The sequence below is a fragment of the Asterias rubens genome, chromosome 14, assembly GCF_902459465.1.
Source record: "Asterias rubens chromosome 14, eAstRub1.3, whole genome shotgun sequence".
Classification (NCBI taxonomy): Eukaryota; Metazoa; Echinodermata; class Asteroidea; order Forcipulatida; family Asteriidae; genus Asterias; species Asterias rubens.
This window is the reverse complement of record NC_047075.1, coordinates 12,306,256-12,320,443: the sequence shown is the minus strand read 5'-3', so window position 1 is coordinate 12,320,443 and position 14,188 is coordinate 12,306,256. Positions and strand designations below refer to the sequence as shown.

The window sequence follows — 14,188 nt, the reverse complement described above, 5'->3', positions numbered from 1 at the left end:
TTTCTTGAACATAAATATGTTACAGAAGTAATTTAAGTAACATTACGAGTATGGATATTGATCAGAAGTGCTCTACAAGCATGGACTTATTTGACGGATATTAAGGCATACGGTAGTTCGATCTTATACCTTAAAACGCTAAAATCTCAGATAACATTTGAAGATCTGAAAGTAATCAGTCAAACCCTGAAAAATCAAGCACTGCAAATCTGCTGGAGTATCGGTAGCTGATTTAAAAAATACCTTTGCAGCCCAGGGGCTTATTTATTTAGAAAAAAAACTAACGATGAAATTTTACATTTGCTATGTTAAATCTTTCTCCGATCGTGAAATCAATCTTGAAAATCGAAAACAACAACTAGGCCCCCTAAGATTTTTTTCATTCCAGTGCGCCGTTTAAAAAAACAAATAAACAAACATAAAAAATATTTTAAAATCAGTCAGTCCGCTAGTGACTATGTGCTTTAATGGGCGCCTTAAGAGCACTATTCCGCGGTAAGCTTAGCCATGAAAATGGGCCCTCACTGGTAACAATGAAATCTCTGTCTGTAACCCTAATACAGCACTTGTTCCGATCGTAAATTAACAGGGAAGGGGTGACATCTAGAGAAAGTGCACCGTTTACACCACATGTAGTTAAAAAACAAAAGGGCGACACCAAAAAAAGTTATGTTCTAAAAGCAACCATTCAAAAACGAGACAATTACACCAGAAGCTTATCGTTTTCCCAAGAATGTTTTTTAATAAAAAAATTTCAAACAACATCTAAAGTTTTCAAGATATGAACTGTCCACCATTTGCAGCATAAAAATGGAGTCGCCCATTTGCAGTATTCAGTGTTATTATTATTATTATTATTATTATTATTTCCATTAATTGAACATTTGGGCGACATTTCGTACATAAAAAAACCATGTTAGGGTGACAAAAAAAATAGGGCGACATATAACCGTCGCCTTATTATTTCAGCCCATGATTTATCAGTTTTCCCAGCATTGCACAGTTAATTGAAGTAACATGCAGGAACTTTAGGGCCTACTGTTTCTTAAAAGTAAACTAGTTTGGGGGTGCTATCATGAAGTGGGTTTGAGGCGAACTTTGAAAATAGCCGCGGTTATATGTGAGGCCGTATATATTGCAACATTAGGGTGACGGTCACTTTTTGCCCTATAACTCATAAAAATGGAATTATGATTTTTAGTAAATGTGACACATGAAATCAAGCACATATTTGGGAAAACATTTTGACCTTATTACAAAAAAACATAAGCTACAAAGTTGTTTTTCACTTATTCACTTCAATTTTATCGGTCTGTAAAAACATAACAATGCCAATTTACTCGAAGTGCGCCACCAAGTGACAGACGTTTGAGAAACTTTAAGCTGTGTTCGTCGTGTTCGACACATCGTTGGGCCTAGGCTGCGCCGCGCCAGAAGACGTCGTGTGATAATGTGTCTTGTGCTACATTCTTTGTGGAAATCGTAGGTCATCCATATCAAAAATGGTAAGAGTTTAAGATTAGTAGGGCGTATCCTTTTCCCGAGAATAAATCATCGCAATGTTAGCGAGCTAGCTAGATCTAGAGTATTATGAACATGAGAAGTATACTAAAATTGCATCACTGGTAACCAGTAGACAAATTTTCAAGTGTAGTGTACTGCGGACCAGTTGAAAAATCGCACCCCGCCGTATACGAAAATTGTAAATTGTTATGTTTTGCTGCTGGAAAAGATGGGAAATGACTAGCCTTGTATAGCACATGGAGATCGGTGGTTGTTTCTACCTCCGAGTCCATGGCGGTTCTACCGCCATAATAATTAATAACTTAGTGTTTATGCGAACGTGTAAGGCCTCCAGGTCTAGGAAATGACTTGCCAATGAAATAAAAACATGGTCGATTTGTAGGTTAATTTGAAAACTGTCTGGACTAGACCAAGTTATGTCTGGACACAAGTTGCGTTAAAAGATTTGTTTTGATTTGCTTTACGTTGCGAAATCACTTCATTGCATGTTGCATTTAGGCATAGATACTTAGCATTGTATTGTAATGTATTGCGAAAAATTAGTATACGTGAATGTGAACAATTTAATAAAAAAATTACTTTTTCAATTTAATTTTTACTTCTTTTGAACATTTTTTTGTGCAGTTCCCTGCTCTATGGATTGATGATAGGATGGGAGCTCACAAAAGTCTTGAGAAAGTTTGATCAAGGAGCATAGTTAACCATATGTCGACAACTCTGAAGTTACGCTAGTCATAGTTGAACTAGTAGTTGATGATTTACAACTAGCTGAGGCTGATCCTATTGCTGCCATGCTTACCAATAGCCAAGCACAGAGCAGAAGGGACCAGTTATCAATCAGAAAAATTATAACCTTGATTTTGCCAACTTCTAATTCCCTTGGTAATGGTTGCGTTAACATGACATACAGTCATTCGTACTAAGTGCGCATGCCTTATGTAAGTCACTAACCCAACCACAAGTCAACCACTGGTCCTTGATCTAACTTTCCCAAAGCTGTCACAGCTTCCTAACGCTTCTGTTACATACACTGCTGTCATGGTTTTCATGAGTGGCGAATCACAGAGATCAAACTACCTACACATTTTTTTGCAGTATTTAAATATTCAAACGGTTGGTGTGCACTTTTGCATGATACAGGGAAAAGCTAGTTGATAAATTTTATACAAATGGTATTCTCTTTTCAGATTGGCAAGCAGCTTTCATTAGCCATCCGGAAGAGTTGAAAATCTCACAGCAGGTGCAGATACATGTAAAACCCACATGATACGCATAAAGTTCACATAACTGACAAATCCAATGATCAACAAGGTATACGTATTTCTAATTACATGTAACGCAAGTGTGATACATTATACAGAGATAGGGAAGGCAATTTCAGTAGATTTCAGTAGATTTTCTTATAGAGGTGGCCTTAAATGTACAACGTGCTCCCCCTCCAATCCACGCCCGCCCTCAGGTTAAGCCACTGTATTATAATGGGTGGAACAAAGTCATGGAATATTAACAAAACATTGAAGAAAAAGGAAGATTACAGTCAATAAAATCTTTTGAAAGGTCAATAAAAACCAAAGTAGCAATATTGATGTAATTCAACATATTGATTTGAAGATTAACCTTTTAGTGAGACATTGAAGTCCATTGATTTCCATTTATGGGTGTACTGAATACAAGTCTTATATATGTTAAAAATATTATAATTAATCTTTAGAAAATGAACATGTAACAATTTACAGTCAAGTGTCAATTTATGTGCAATCTTCTTGTAGGTAAGAATCATCCTGACCTGTTTTGTCAAGATTTATACTTGATGTTCACCTGTTATTTCAAGAAAAGGAGCAGACAACAGGCTTAAAAGAGACAACATGAAAACCTTATCACTTTTTAACAACTACACATGGATAGACGATCAAGACTAGAATATAGATTTAATTATTTAATTGAAAAAAGTTATAATGGCCTTATGTTTCGACCCTAGCGGAGTCTTTCTCAAAAAATTAGCATTTTGGAAAAACTCAGCTAGGGTCGAAACGTTAGGCCATTTTTTCATATTTATATCATAGGTCATTTTGGTTGGTAAGCAGTTTGCCACAGCTAATTTTATTTAACACACACAAAATCACTGATATCCCAAACATGAATGACTTGCTGCTTTCTTGCCAAATTGTATACAATTTTGTTATAATTTGGGGGTGATCAAAATTCTGTTGTGTATTTGAAATGTTAAATGTTTACTACTACAATTTATTGATTAGAACTGCATGCTGGGAGTTTTTGAAAATAATTTAATTGAAGGCAGAGCATGTCACACATGTAAGTATTTTTTAATTGTATGTTTCATAGTTTACCATATTACATGACTCTAAGTTTAAACCATTTTATTGACTTGGAAATTTGTTGGAATTTTGTGTGACATTTTTGTTTTTTCTGGTTACATAGAGTTAGTGATTTAAATGGGCTGTCATCACAATCATAGTCTGCATGTTTCCTGGTCCAGAGAATATGAACTCTCAACCATTTACTGCATACGCGCGCGTTGACTGTTTCATTCTTAAAGGGTATCACCATTATTATACTATGATGATGCGAACGCCATCACGTGCACGTGTGCAGTAAAAGGGTGAGAGTTCATTATTCAGTGTCGAGCCACAGACTCTGTGATCATGATGACACAGCCCCTTTAATAGCACGGTATTTATTAAGGCATGAATAAATATCCAGGTGGAGCTTTCGGGCTTTATTTATCTTGTTTGATTTTTAAGTAAATCTACATGTATACTGCATTATTCTTTGACTTCATGGTCTTGTTTATTTTAAGTGACATAACTTGTTTACGTTCACAGTATTGCGTAAATAAATTTGAAGTTGAAAACACATAATACTCTCCTCAAATGTTATACTTTGACCTCCTTGTGTTTTGGTTTTTGTTCTGAATATAATTTGATTGCCGTACACAAACCAGACATTTGTTTGATTGTGAAAACCGAACAATGTTGACAGTTAATGGTCTCAAAATAGTGTACATTAATAAGTGAACATAAACAAATATATATATATTTTTTATATAAAAATCAGCAATGTAAACGTCTCCGTAATGGTTTGACATAATCTTAAACAAGGCACATTTAAAACTTCAACAAAGTTGAACGCACATCAAACTGCAAAAGAAAATGGTGAATCAGTACTTTTGCCGAATGTGTTAAAAGACATGATATAAACGTTTATCAAGCAGCTGTATAACAATTATTCGAACGAAAAGTATAGACGATAACATAGTTAACGATTTCCCTTTATCTCTGACCCCCCCCCCCCCTCCCCATTGATAAGGCCAGGGCGCATGTTACAGGGCCTATATTGAATACGTAAGATACATAACAGTCTACCTATTGTGTGGAATTAACACCCTTATTGTCGTCAACAGCATGCAGTGGTACAAATAATACAATACAATGTAGACATATTATAACTGTCTCCCCATTGCGTGGAATAATAATTATACTCATTGTTGTTTAGGAACTGGGAAGGCCAGGTACAAATCAAGGTGCTTACCAATAAAAAATATTGGTCTTATTGTATGGAATAGTACCTTCCACTGTTGACTTGACACAGGTCACGTGGTCGGTATTTAACGACACATCTTATTGCCATTGCCATTGTCCTAAACACATCGAACGCTCGATCCAGGCAGCTCATTCCATAATGCTTAGCTGGACCATGCCACACATTCTAGAGGGGTGTCAATAGGGGGTCAGTGACTTGGTCAGGAGGGGTGCGAAAAAAAAATCTGCCAGTAGTTGCCTTTGTGTAAAAAATTGATATGTCAATTGACAATGGAACTTGTCTCTGAGAGAACCCGATGCACAAGTGGAACCATCTGTTGAGTTAGAGTAGATCGGCCTACAACATTGCCGACGACTCCTGGGCGACATGCACAACCCATCCAACTTCCAGACATACTGTCTCAGCTTGGTAAACAGTGGATGCAATTAATTGCTGACAAACTCTAATTTGCGGCATGTTTGGACGAAAATGGTAAAAACGTTATTACATAAGTAATGCCAATATGCGCATAATACCATACGCAACAATAAAATGTAGACACATAACTGTCGCCCTATTGTGTGGAATAATAACCTCATTGTTTTTGTTAACGGCAGTGATGCAAATGTTATAACGTGCGTAATAAAATATCAATAAAATGTAGACACATAACTGTCGCCCTATTGTGTGGAATAATAACCTCAATGTTTTTTGTTAACGGCAGTGATGCAAATGTATAACGTGTGTAATAAAATATCAATAAATGTAGACACATAACGGTCGCCCTATTGTGTGGAATAATACCCTCAATGTTTTTGTTAACGGCAGTGATGCAATTGTTATAACGTGTGTAATAAAATATCAATAAAATGTAGACACATAACTGTCGCCCTATTGTGTGGAATAATACACTCATTGTTGTTAACGGCAGTGATGCAAATGTTATAAACGTGTGTAATAAAATATCAATAAAATGTAGACACATAACTGTCGCCCTATTGTGTGGAATAATAACCTCATTGTTGTTAACGGCAGTGATGCAAATGTTATAACGTGCGTAGTAAAATATCAATAAAATGTAGACACATAACTGTCGCCCTATTGTGTGGAATAATAACCTCATTGTTGTTAACGGCAGTGATGCAAATGTTATAACGTGTGTAATAAAATATCAATGAAATGTAGACACATAACTGTCGCCCTATTGTGTGGAATAATAACCTCATTGTTGTTAACGGCAGTGATGCAAATGTTATAACGTGCGTAGTAAATATCAATAAAATGTAGACACATAACTGTCGCCCTAGTGTGTGGAATAATAACCTCATTGTTGTTAACGGAAGTGATGCAAATGTTATAACGGGCTAGTAAAATATCAATAAAATGTAGACACATAACTGTCGCCCTATTGTGTGGAATAATACCCTCTTGTGTTAACGGAAGTGATGCAAATGTTAACGTGGCTAGTAAAATATCAATAAAATGTAGACACATAACTGTCGCCCTATGTGTGGGAATAATAACCTCTTGTTGTTAACGGCAGAGTGATGCAAATACCACGCACGTCTTCCTATAGTGTTAGAAATAGTATCCTCGTTACGTTATGTAAGGGAATTCATTGAGTGATGCAAAAATTGTTACAGCGGGCAAATAATATAATGCCCGTTGTTCATTATTGATAAATAAAATGGCAATATAATGTAAACACATAACTGTCTTTAAGTTTAATAATTAATAGTGAAGAAATATCCGAATTAGCGGATACGGCCGTCAATTCGGAGTACGGCCTTATATATCTGTCTAGCTTAGCCTTATTAACCATCCCTTTTTCTGACTTGCTCCCGCAACTTTCTGCTAAGTAGTGAATTTTCGCTTACTGGTGAACGTCAACTTTTAGCCAATACTCGTTTTGCGGCCAGCTCTCCATATCCCCCTCGACCCCCCGCGTCGCATAGTTAGTGTACATGATAGGGTACACGAACATTGTTAGTAATGTACACTTTTTGTACATACGCCCCATTGACTCTGCACACACTGTAACTACTAGTAGTATACTACTAATGTATTATTGTAGTACCATGCCACCATGCCGGCCATCGATGATCGTGTGTGTGTGAGGGTGGTGATTAAGTACTGTGTGCGTAGGGCCTATACCTTGTGCTGGTCTCGATCTACCAACCTGAGAGAGGTCTACACGTTGTGTTTTTCTGACTTTTGTTTGTGCAACAATTAGAAAGGGGACACAAGTCAAGAAGTGTTGAAAGTTAATACTGGACCAGGTAAGGTAGTTATTATTTCTAGATGGGTTAAATTTATCGTTAAACTTTTAAGTTTTAAACTTTAAGGAAATTTAAAGTTCACACAAAAACTCTTCTGGAATCTTCTATTCTAAGAGTTCTAAATAAATATTAAATAAAGGTTACTTGTTAATGTTAGTGTTGCATGTACTGTGTTGTAATTGTATGTAAGTATGGTGGTGCCTAAACTTAGAAAGTGTTAAGCCTATGCTATTTTTATTGTAACTGCAGCCTATAGCGTAGGCCATCTACTGGTCTGACGCCAAGGGACCATGACTGATGAGTGTAATAAGTGTCTAGGGCTTTTACTTTAGCTTTTTGGACTATGATATGATTTGGATGATGATTGAATGATTGATATTGGTTGATAAAAAAATGATAGTTTCATGCTAAAGATTTATAGAGTTAATAATATAAAGTGTTTATTACTTAAAACAAGTACATAATAAATAGAATCGATCATCATCGTGATCATATGGCTCTGTCAGTGTCATACTCTCTGTACATGGGGGCCATATTTTTATGTTACAGTTACATTATGGAGTTCTCACAAACCTTCTGTTCTGTTACATTATAGGCCTAGCCCTAGAGACTTTGGGCAAGTGCAGAATTACTCCTTGAACTATGATTTGAGGTTCTACAATCTTGAGTTAAAAGCTGTGCAGTGACATTGGTATTAGATTGAAAATATAAATGTCTGCAGATGTACACTTACCTTAAATAATATAGATGGTCATGGTAGAAAACATTAACACACTTTGTACATGCAAGGCTGTACTTTTTGAGAAATGGGTAAAACAACTACTTTTGATTTCATCATCAATAATAATTTTGTATTTTATGTTTTTCGGTTTTGCAGGTTGCAATGAAACTTCGTTTAAGATCATCTCTTCGCAGAACAGGCAAAAATGGCAAACAATTTTGTTTTCAGCAGGAAGACCAGCCTGGATTTATAGTGCGACATATCAACAAATTCATTGGTAGGTAATAGACTAATCAGGACCCCCCTACTGCCCACATGGATAAAACGATATTACATGCAGGCTGCACCTCTTTTTTGCTTCACTGCTTGATTCAGACAAACACACACTTATTTGTGTGATCGGACAACTGTGATTGGTCTATACATCAATACTACTCAAAGTCTTCCATGCGTATCCTGTGGCTTTGTTTCATCAACCACGCAAACATTTATGTTGGACATGGAGGCAGAGAAATCCAAGTGCATCAATTTGGTATATTAACACTAAATGGATACAAACTGGTGTATTTTAAAATTAAATTCAAGAGGACAAGATGTAGTCAAGTTTTTTACCCAATTGTTTTAAGACATTGTATACTTCAGTCAGTTAATGTTTAATGTACTATGTGTAAGTAACATAATTAACAAAAGACAGAAAGGCTACCATAATTCAGTTCATCTAGAACTGTTCCAACTTCAATGACCCCATTAATTATAGTTGTGAAAAGGGGGAAACAAACAAAAACATTTTTCTGGATGTTTCGATACATATAATGCAAAATGTGTCACATACAAAGACAACCAAAACTTGACAGTGACTAATGTCTTTGTTATATAGGAGTTTTAACAGTGTAATTATAGCAGGGTTAAAGGTCAACACATTTTGTGTAAGTCAAATAATTTACCCATCGCAGTATTATCTTCTTTGGGTGAAAGACTAATAAAAACAAATTAAAGAAAGCAGTAGAAGAGACCCGTATTCTCATATCATAAAATTTAACTCTTCAAAATTATACACAAATCCATCGTTGCTTGCAGGAAGTGGTGTTTTTGCAACGAAAAGGTTCTCAAGAAATGACTTCCTTCTCGAGTACCGGGGAGAGCTGATCTCTAGAAAAGAAGCCTTGAACGTGAAAGCAGATACACTATAGCTGATGGAAGTTTTTTGTACTTTTTCAAACAAAACTCCAAAACAAAATGGTTAGTCTTATTAAGTTATAATTTGAATTTGAAAACACAGTCAACCTATTCAGCGTATAAAAAAGGTTCTTTTCCTTCTTCCCCCACCCTCTATTTCATGTAAAGCCAACAGATATGCAAATCTTCAATTATTATTTGTGTCCAGTGCAAAGTGTATGTAATAGCAGATGCATGTAAGGGTAAATAACTATTGAAAAATTATACTAGCATTAATATAGCATCTTTTCTAAAGGATACAAAACACTCAGAGGACAGCCAAAAAGACCTTACAAAAATCAAGACAAAACAATAATTGGAAATGGAACTCATTTCAGTTTGCTGTTTGTATGAAGGGAACTTTGTAACAGTTATAAGAGTCTTTGATTTTCAGATGAAATCAACAAAATAATTGTTTTGAAATATTGTTCTTGTATTGTAGTTTGGATGCAACATATTCAAGTTGCATCGGAAGAATGGTCAATGATGCAGTTGCCCCCAAAGCCAATTGTAAAATGGTAGCTGTTAATGATGGCAAGAATCCACATCTTTGCTTATTTGCTGTTCGAGACATTGAAGTCTGGGAAGAACTTCGGTTTGATTATGGTGTACCCAACTTGCCATGGAGAAAGGTATTGTTAAGTATTAGTATGGTTTTGTTTTTAAAATGTTGTTTTTAAACCTATATTTTAAGAAAATTAGGAAAAACAAACTTGCTGAAGACCTTGTATAAATTTCATGGCTCTGCTTACCACAGAATTCTGAGTTTACAGTGCCTGTAAAGCGCATGATTCTATTGGCCGAATGCCGGAATTCCTTGGTAAGCAGTGCCGTAAAATTGGACCCTTTTATAAAAGGCAGGACAAATTAAAACCCCATTGTTTTGTGCATAGATGTCCCAAATGTAACATGAAAGTTGAATAAGACCTTGGCCTTGTATCGTTATTCACTTTATACTCGTATTCCTGTAGTAAAATTGTATTCATATTTTCTACATAAAATGGGCACTGGTTCCACTGCTGGTTCAGTGCCCTTTTAGCTAAAACATTTGAACATGTTGTCAATACTATGTTAGAATTCATATAGTGTGTAATGTGTTCTAATTCTCTAAGTGGGTATAACGCTGCAAGCAGCATTGATTAAAGATGATTTGATACTTATTAAACCCTCCTTTGCATTCCATTTGACATAATAGTCAGATAATGATTTATGTTATCCAGGAAATGCAAAGTGCATTTTTAAAAGGTCCTTGCTGGATAAGCGCACAAGTTCTTAATGCGTAATATTCACGTTCAATCTCTTCCATCACTTATTATGAAAATGCTGCTCTTTGTCAGTCTTGAGAAAAAGATATTGTGATACTGATTTCTAAAAAAAACAAATATTGTTTTATTACTGTTGTTCTTGTTTATTATTAACTAGATGGGGCAGATGCAGGAAAAGCATAATGACTACCTTGACAAGCTCACTTTCTGTGGACTGAAAAAGGTACATCATGTTTTCAATTTAGTGAACAAGCAATTCAACATTATTTCTGAAATAAAACAGTCAAGATTTCACAGCATGATTTATTATTGTCCCATTGCAATCATGTACTTCCAATTTGTATTACCTCAATACAAATTCTGCCATTGTCAATATATTTTTTAATTAATTCCTTTTGCCTCAGGATTATTTGATGCATTTACCATCAATTTAATAATGAAAATCAACAAATGTAGTTATGTATAAAGATCATTTACCTATTTACTAAAAACCAGAGTCAACATTACTTCTGAAAACAAACAATCTGTGAAATGTCAAGGTAAATATATACAATAAGCTCATGGTGTTGTCTCAGTTATTTCCGACACGGCTATGACAAGAATACATGTATAACACAAATTTCAAATGTAAGAAGTTACATTTTGTGCAATTGAGATTTTGCTGGGTGCCTAACAATATAAGCTTGCCAATTCCTATCTCCTTAATGCTAATGATTATGGTGTTTATTTGTGTTACTTCATAGAATTCTGCAGCTGATGATGTCAACAAGTGTTCCCCAAAACACAACTCACAAGTTGATGACTCCGATACTACACGTGATGACAGTGATGACAATGATTACATTCCCGATAGTGAAAATGAAGAAATAGAAAGTGACTCCAGCGACCAGCTTTGTGGATTAAGAGGTATACTTGTTTAATTTTTTTTGTTTACAATTGCTTGCTTTTGGTTGCATTGAAACTTTTTGGAACAGCCGATACTTCACTTGTTTTTTAATTTGTTAGACATCAATCAAGACTCAACATTTATGTGGCACTTTTTATCTCAAAGAATCAAGGTAATAAAATTACTAAATGAAATATTCAAACTGCTGCGTAAAAATGCCCCAAAAAGATGACTATATAATACCAAAACACCTTTATATCTGAGATCAACTAAGATGTGGCTACAATGTCTGATTAAGTAGCTATAAATAATACTTGTTTATAAATCCATATTTCCACAATCCTCCATGCTTCAGGGTTTTCTTAAATTATAGTTTTGAATAGATACGAAATGTTATCTCTGACGAGGTTGATGGGTGATACACCATTTTTGTTACAATAATCAACCCTTTCCTCAATTAAACAATGTTCAACTCTTTACCATGGCACTATTTGTGTGACTAATTTCTTTGTTGATCCACAGGTGCAGCAAAACAATCCATGTTTCAAACTAATGAGGTAGGTATAAATACTTAAAAGTGTTAAATGCAATGTACGACTATGGTGAGATGAGCAAAGGAAAATAGTGTTAAACTATATTTCTCCACAAAAGACAGCACATTTATTCAACAGTATTCAGTTCAGAAGATTCTCAAACTTAATGTGATAAGACATTTTGTTTTATTACTGAATTAAAAGGTCCTGATCCACAATCCTTGTTTATTCAATTTATATTTAGCATGTTAAAAATGTTCTTAAATTGTGATAATGTTTCCAAACATCTGGAGAAGTCACATAAATAGTTGATTATATTGGAAACTAGTATGTGTTTTTAAAATCAACCGAAGGTTGTTTTATTACTTTTATCAGGAGAGCTCCATTGAATTAGAAATTTTTCTTGAAAAAGGATGTGTGATTCCTGCTGAGTTTTTTCAGATGTTACTTTTTGAAAGTAGTTTTTTGTTATGGATGATCTCTCGTGCAAAAGCCTTACAGATCAAAATCATAATGTTTGAATTAGTTTAATTTTTTGTATGTATGCAACTTACCGCATTATGATTCGTTTTGGTTTTGTGGTTTTGTGTTGTTGACAAAACCCTTTGTAATAAGCAAACTGAAAGGTGACATTTCAACCCAAACCATCAAGGCTAATACATGTACTAAGAATTTAAGCTTTCTACTGAAGTTACCAATTGTCAACTAGATGATTGTTGTGATCATGTTATTTTAAAGCAGATTCTGCAGATGATCAGGATGTGAAATTCACCTAGTGAAGGCGACCTTCATACCAGCGTCAACATTACTTCTGAAACCAAACAACCTGTGAATATCAAGGTAATATATCTGACATGCTTAAACAACCTTTTTCTTTTCCACTTTACAAATGCTTTGGCTTTCAAACTGTTCATTTCTGAGATAACATTATCCCTTACATGTCAAATTAAAATTGTCTTCGTTCTTTGGAGCTGTGATAATATTTTCACAATTTCTACAGACACTGTGAACTTGGAATATTATTTCAGAACAGGAGGTTACAAGAGAGAATGTTGTGGTGATATACCCAATATACCCACAACAATGCAGGACTCATACATTGTGTGAATTATTTGGATATTACGGACGTACTTGACATTGCCGGATAGCCCATGATCAGACATTTCCAAAAGTGTCACACTCGTCCATGTCCCCCCATACTGTGGGTAGTCCATTTGTGGATCTTTAACCAACTCGGAATCCTTCCACAAGATAGATAAGTAATGCAGGAGATTAAAAAAAATCACTCCTTTTTTGACTTTTTATTTTACTCCATATACCAACTTAAACCATCCTGGAACAAATCAGATAAAGTGTAAAACAGTGTAGTACAGTTATGTTTGACTCAACAGTAAATTTGCCCTTTGATTTTGTTTGCTTTCTGTAGCCCACAAGAAAAAACCTCGCAGACCTTGCCCTTACTGCGGAATAATGCAAGCCCGGCTGAACAGACACATGCAAAGCAAACACAAAAAGGAGGAGGCAATAAAACATGCCCAAAAGTTGCCACAAAGGGAGCGTGAAAGAGTTTTCAGGAGGTTACGTCTACAGGGTAATTTAACTATAACAAAGAGCTCATCAAAAATGGAGATTCTAGTAGATTGTTGACACAAAGGTCACAGAAACCTGATACCAAGTTGGTCATTTGCAGCAGTTGCAATGGGTTCTACAATAGGCACTTTTTCTGGAGTCACAAGCAGAATTGTAACAGAGATTCTGTGCAGTCTGCAACCCCATTACCAACACCACTTCTGAAACCATATCCTAGGTTGTAACCAGTGAATTCAAAGAAGATATTCTAAGTGGTTTCCAGGAAGATGATATTGGCAATCTGTGTAGAAGTGATCATCATATTTGCATGTTTGGGGCAAGAATTTTTGACAAAATGAAGCGCAAGCAGGATAAAAAGTTTGAAGTGCGGAGGTCTGTGATGACTGACATGAGGCGGATGGCCACACTGTTTCATGAATTCAAATTGCTCAACCCCAATCATGATTCCGAATCATCAGCCGAGATGTTTGATCGAAAGAATTTTGACACATTGCATGAAGCAATAAACCAGGTCACACAAAAAGACCCAAGTTCAGAACCTGGCAACCACTCAACTCTCAAGGCTGGTTTGAAAATCAGTATTTCTATCTGCTGAAAAAAAATGGCAAAGGTGTTGAAAGGATCATATCTGGTCA

The 14,188-nt window shown here is 35.4% G+C and overlaps 1 protein-coding gene and 2 long non-coding RNA genes across 3 annotated transcripts; all 3 read left to right on the top strand.

The window, feature by feature from the left end:
- The first annotated feature begins 1,378 nt into the window (after positions 1 to 1,378).
- LOC117299535 lies at positions 1,379 to 3,521 on the top strand. Its single transcript, XR_004520085.1, has 3 exons — positions 1,379 to 1,505; positions 2,712 to 2,835; positions 3,294 to 3,521. It is a non-coding gene; the product is annotated as an uncharacterized LOC117299535 (long non-coding RNA).
- A 3,709-nt stretch (positions 3,522 to 7,230) lies between these two features.
- Positions 7,231 to 9,208, top strand: LOC117299098. The gene is made up of 3 exons (XR_004520040.1): positions 7,231 to 7,343; positions 8,221 to 8,341; positions 9,142 to 9,208. It is a non-coding gene; the product is annotated as an uncharacterized LOC117299098 (long non-coding RNA).
- Positions 9,209 to 9,269: 61 nt separating this feature from the next.
- Positions 9,270 to 12,062, top strand: LOC117299076. The gene is made up of 5 exons (XM_033782492.1): positions 9,270 to 9,303; positions 9,722 to 9,911; positions 10,702 to 10,767; positions 11,288 to 11,450; positions 11,953 to 12,062. The coding sequence occupies exons 2-5, from the start codon at positions 9,756 to 9,758 to the stop codon at positions 12,003 to 12,005; spliced, it is 438 nt and encodes a 145-aa protein (XP_033638383.1). The 5' UTR covers positions 9,270 to 9,303; positions 9,722 to 9,755; the 3' UTR covers positions 12,006 to 12,062.
- Positions 12,063 to 14,188: the final 2,126 nt, after the last annotated feature.

Coding starts and splice junctions, on each gene's coding strand:
- LOC117299076 (XM_033782492.1), top strand. CDS start 9,756: ATGGTCAATGATGCAGTTGCCCCCAAAGCCAATTGTAAAATGGTAGCT. Junction 9,912..10,701: donor CCAACTTGCCATGGAGAAAG/GTATTGTTAAGT, acceptor ATTATTAACTAG/ATGGGGCAGATGCAGGAAAA. Junction 11,451..11,952: donor CCAGCTTTGTGGATTAAGAG/GTATACTTGTTT, acceptor GTTGATCCACAG/GTGCAGCAAAACAATCCATG.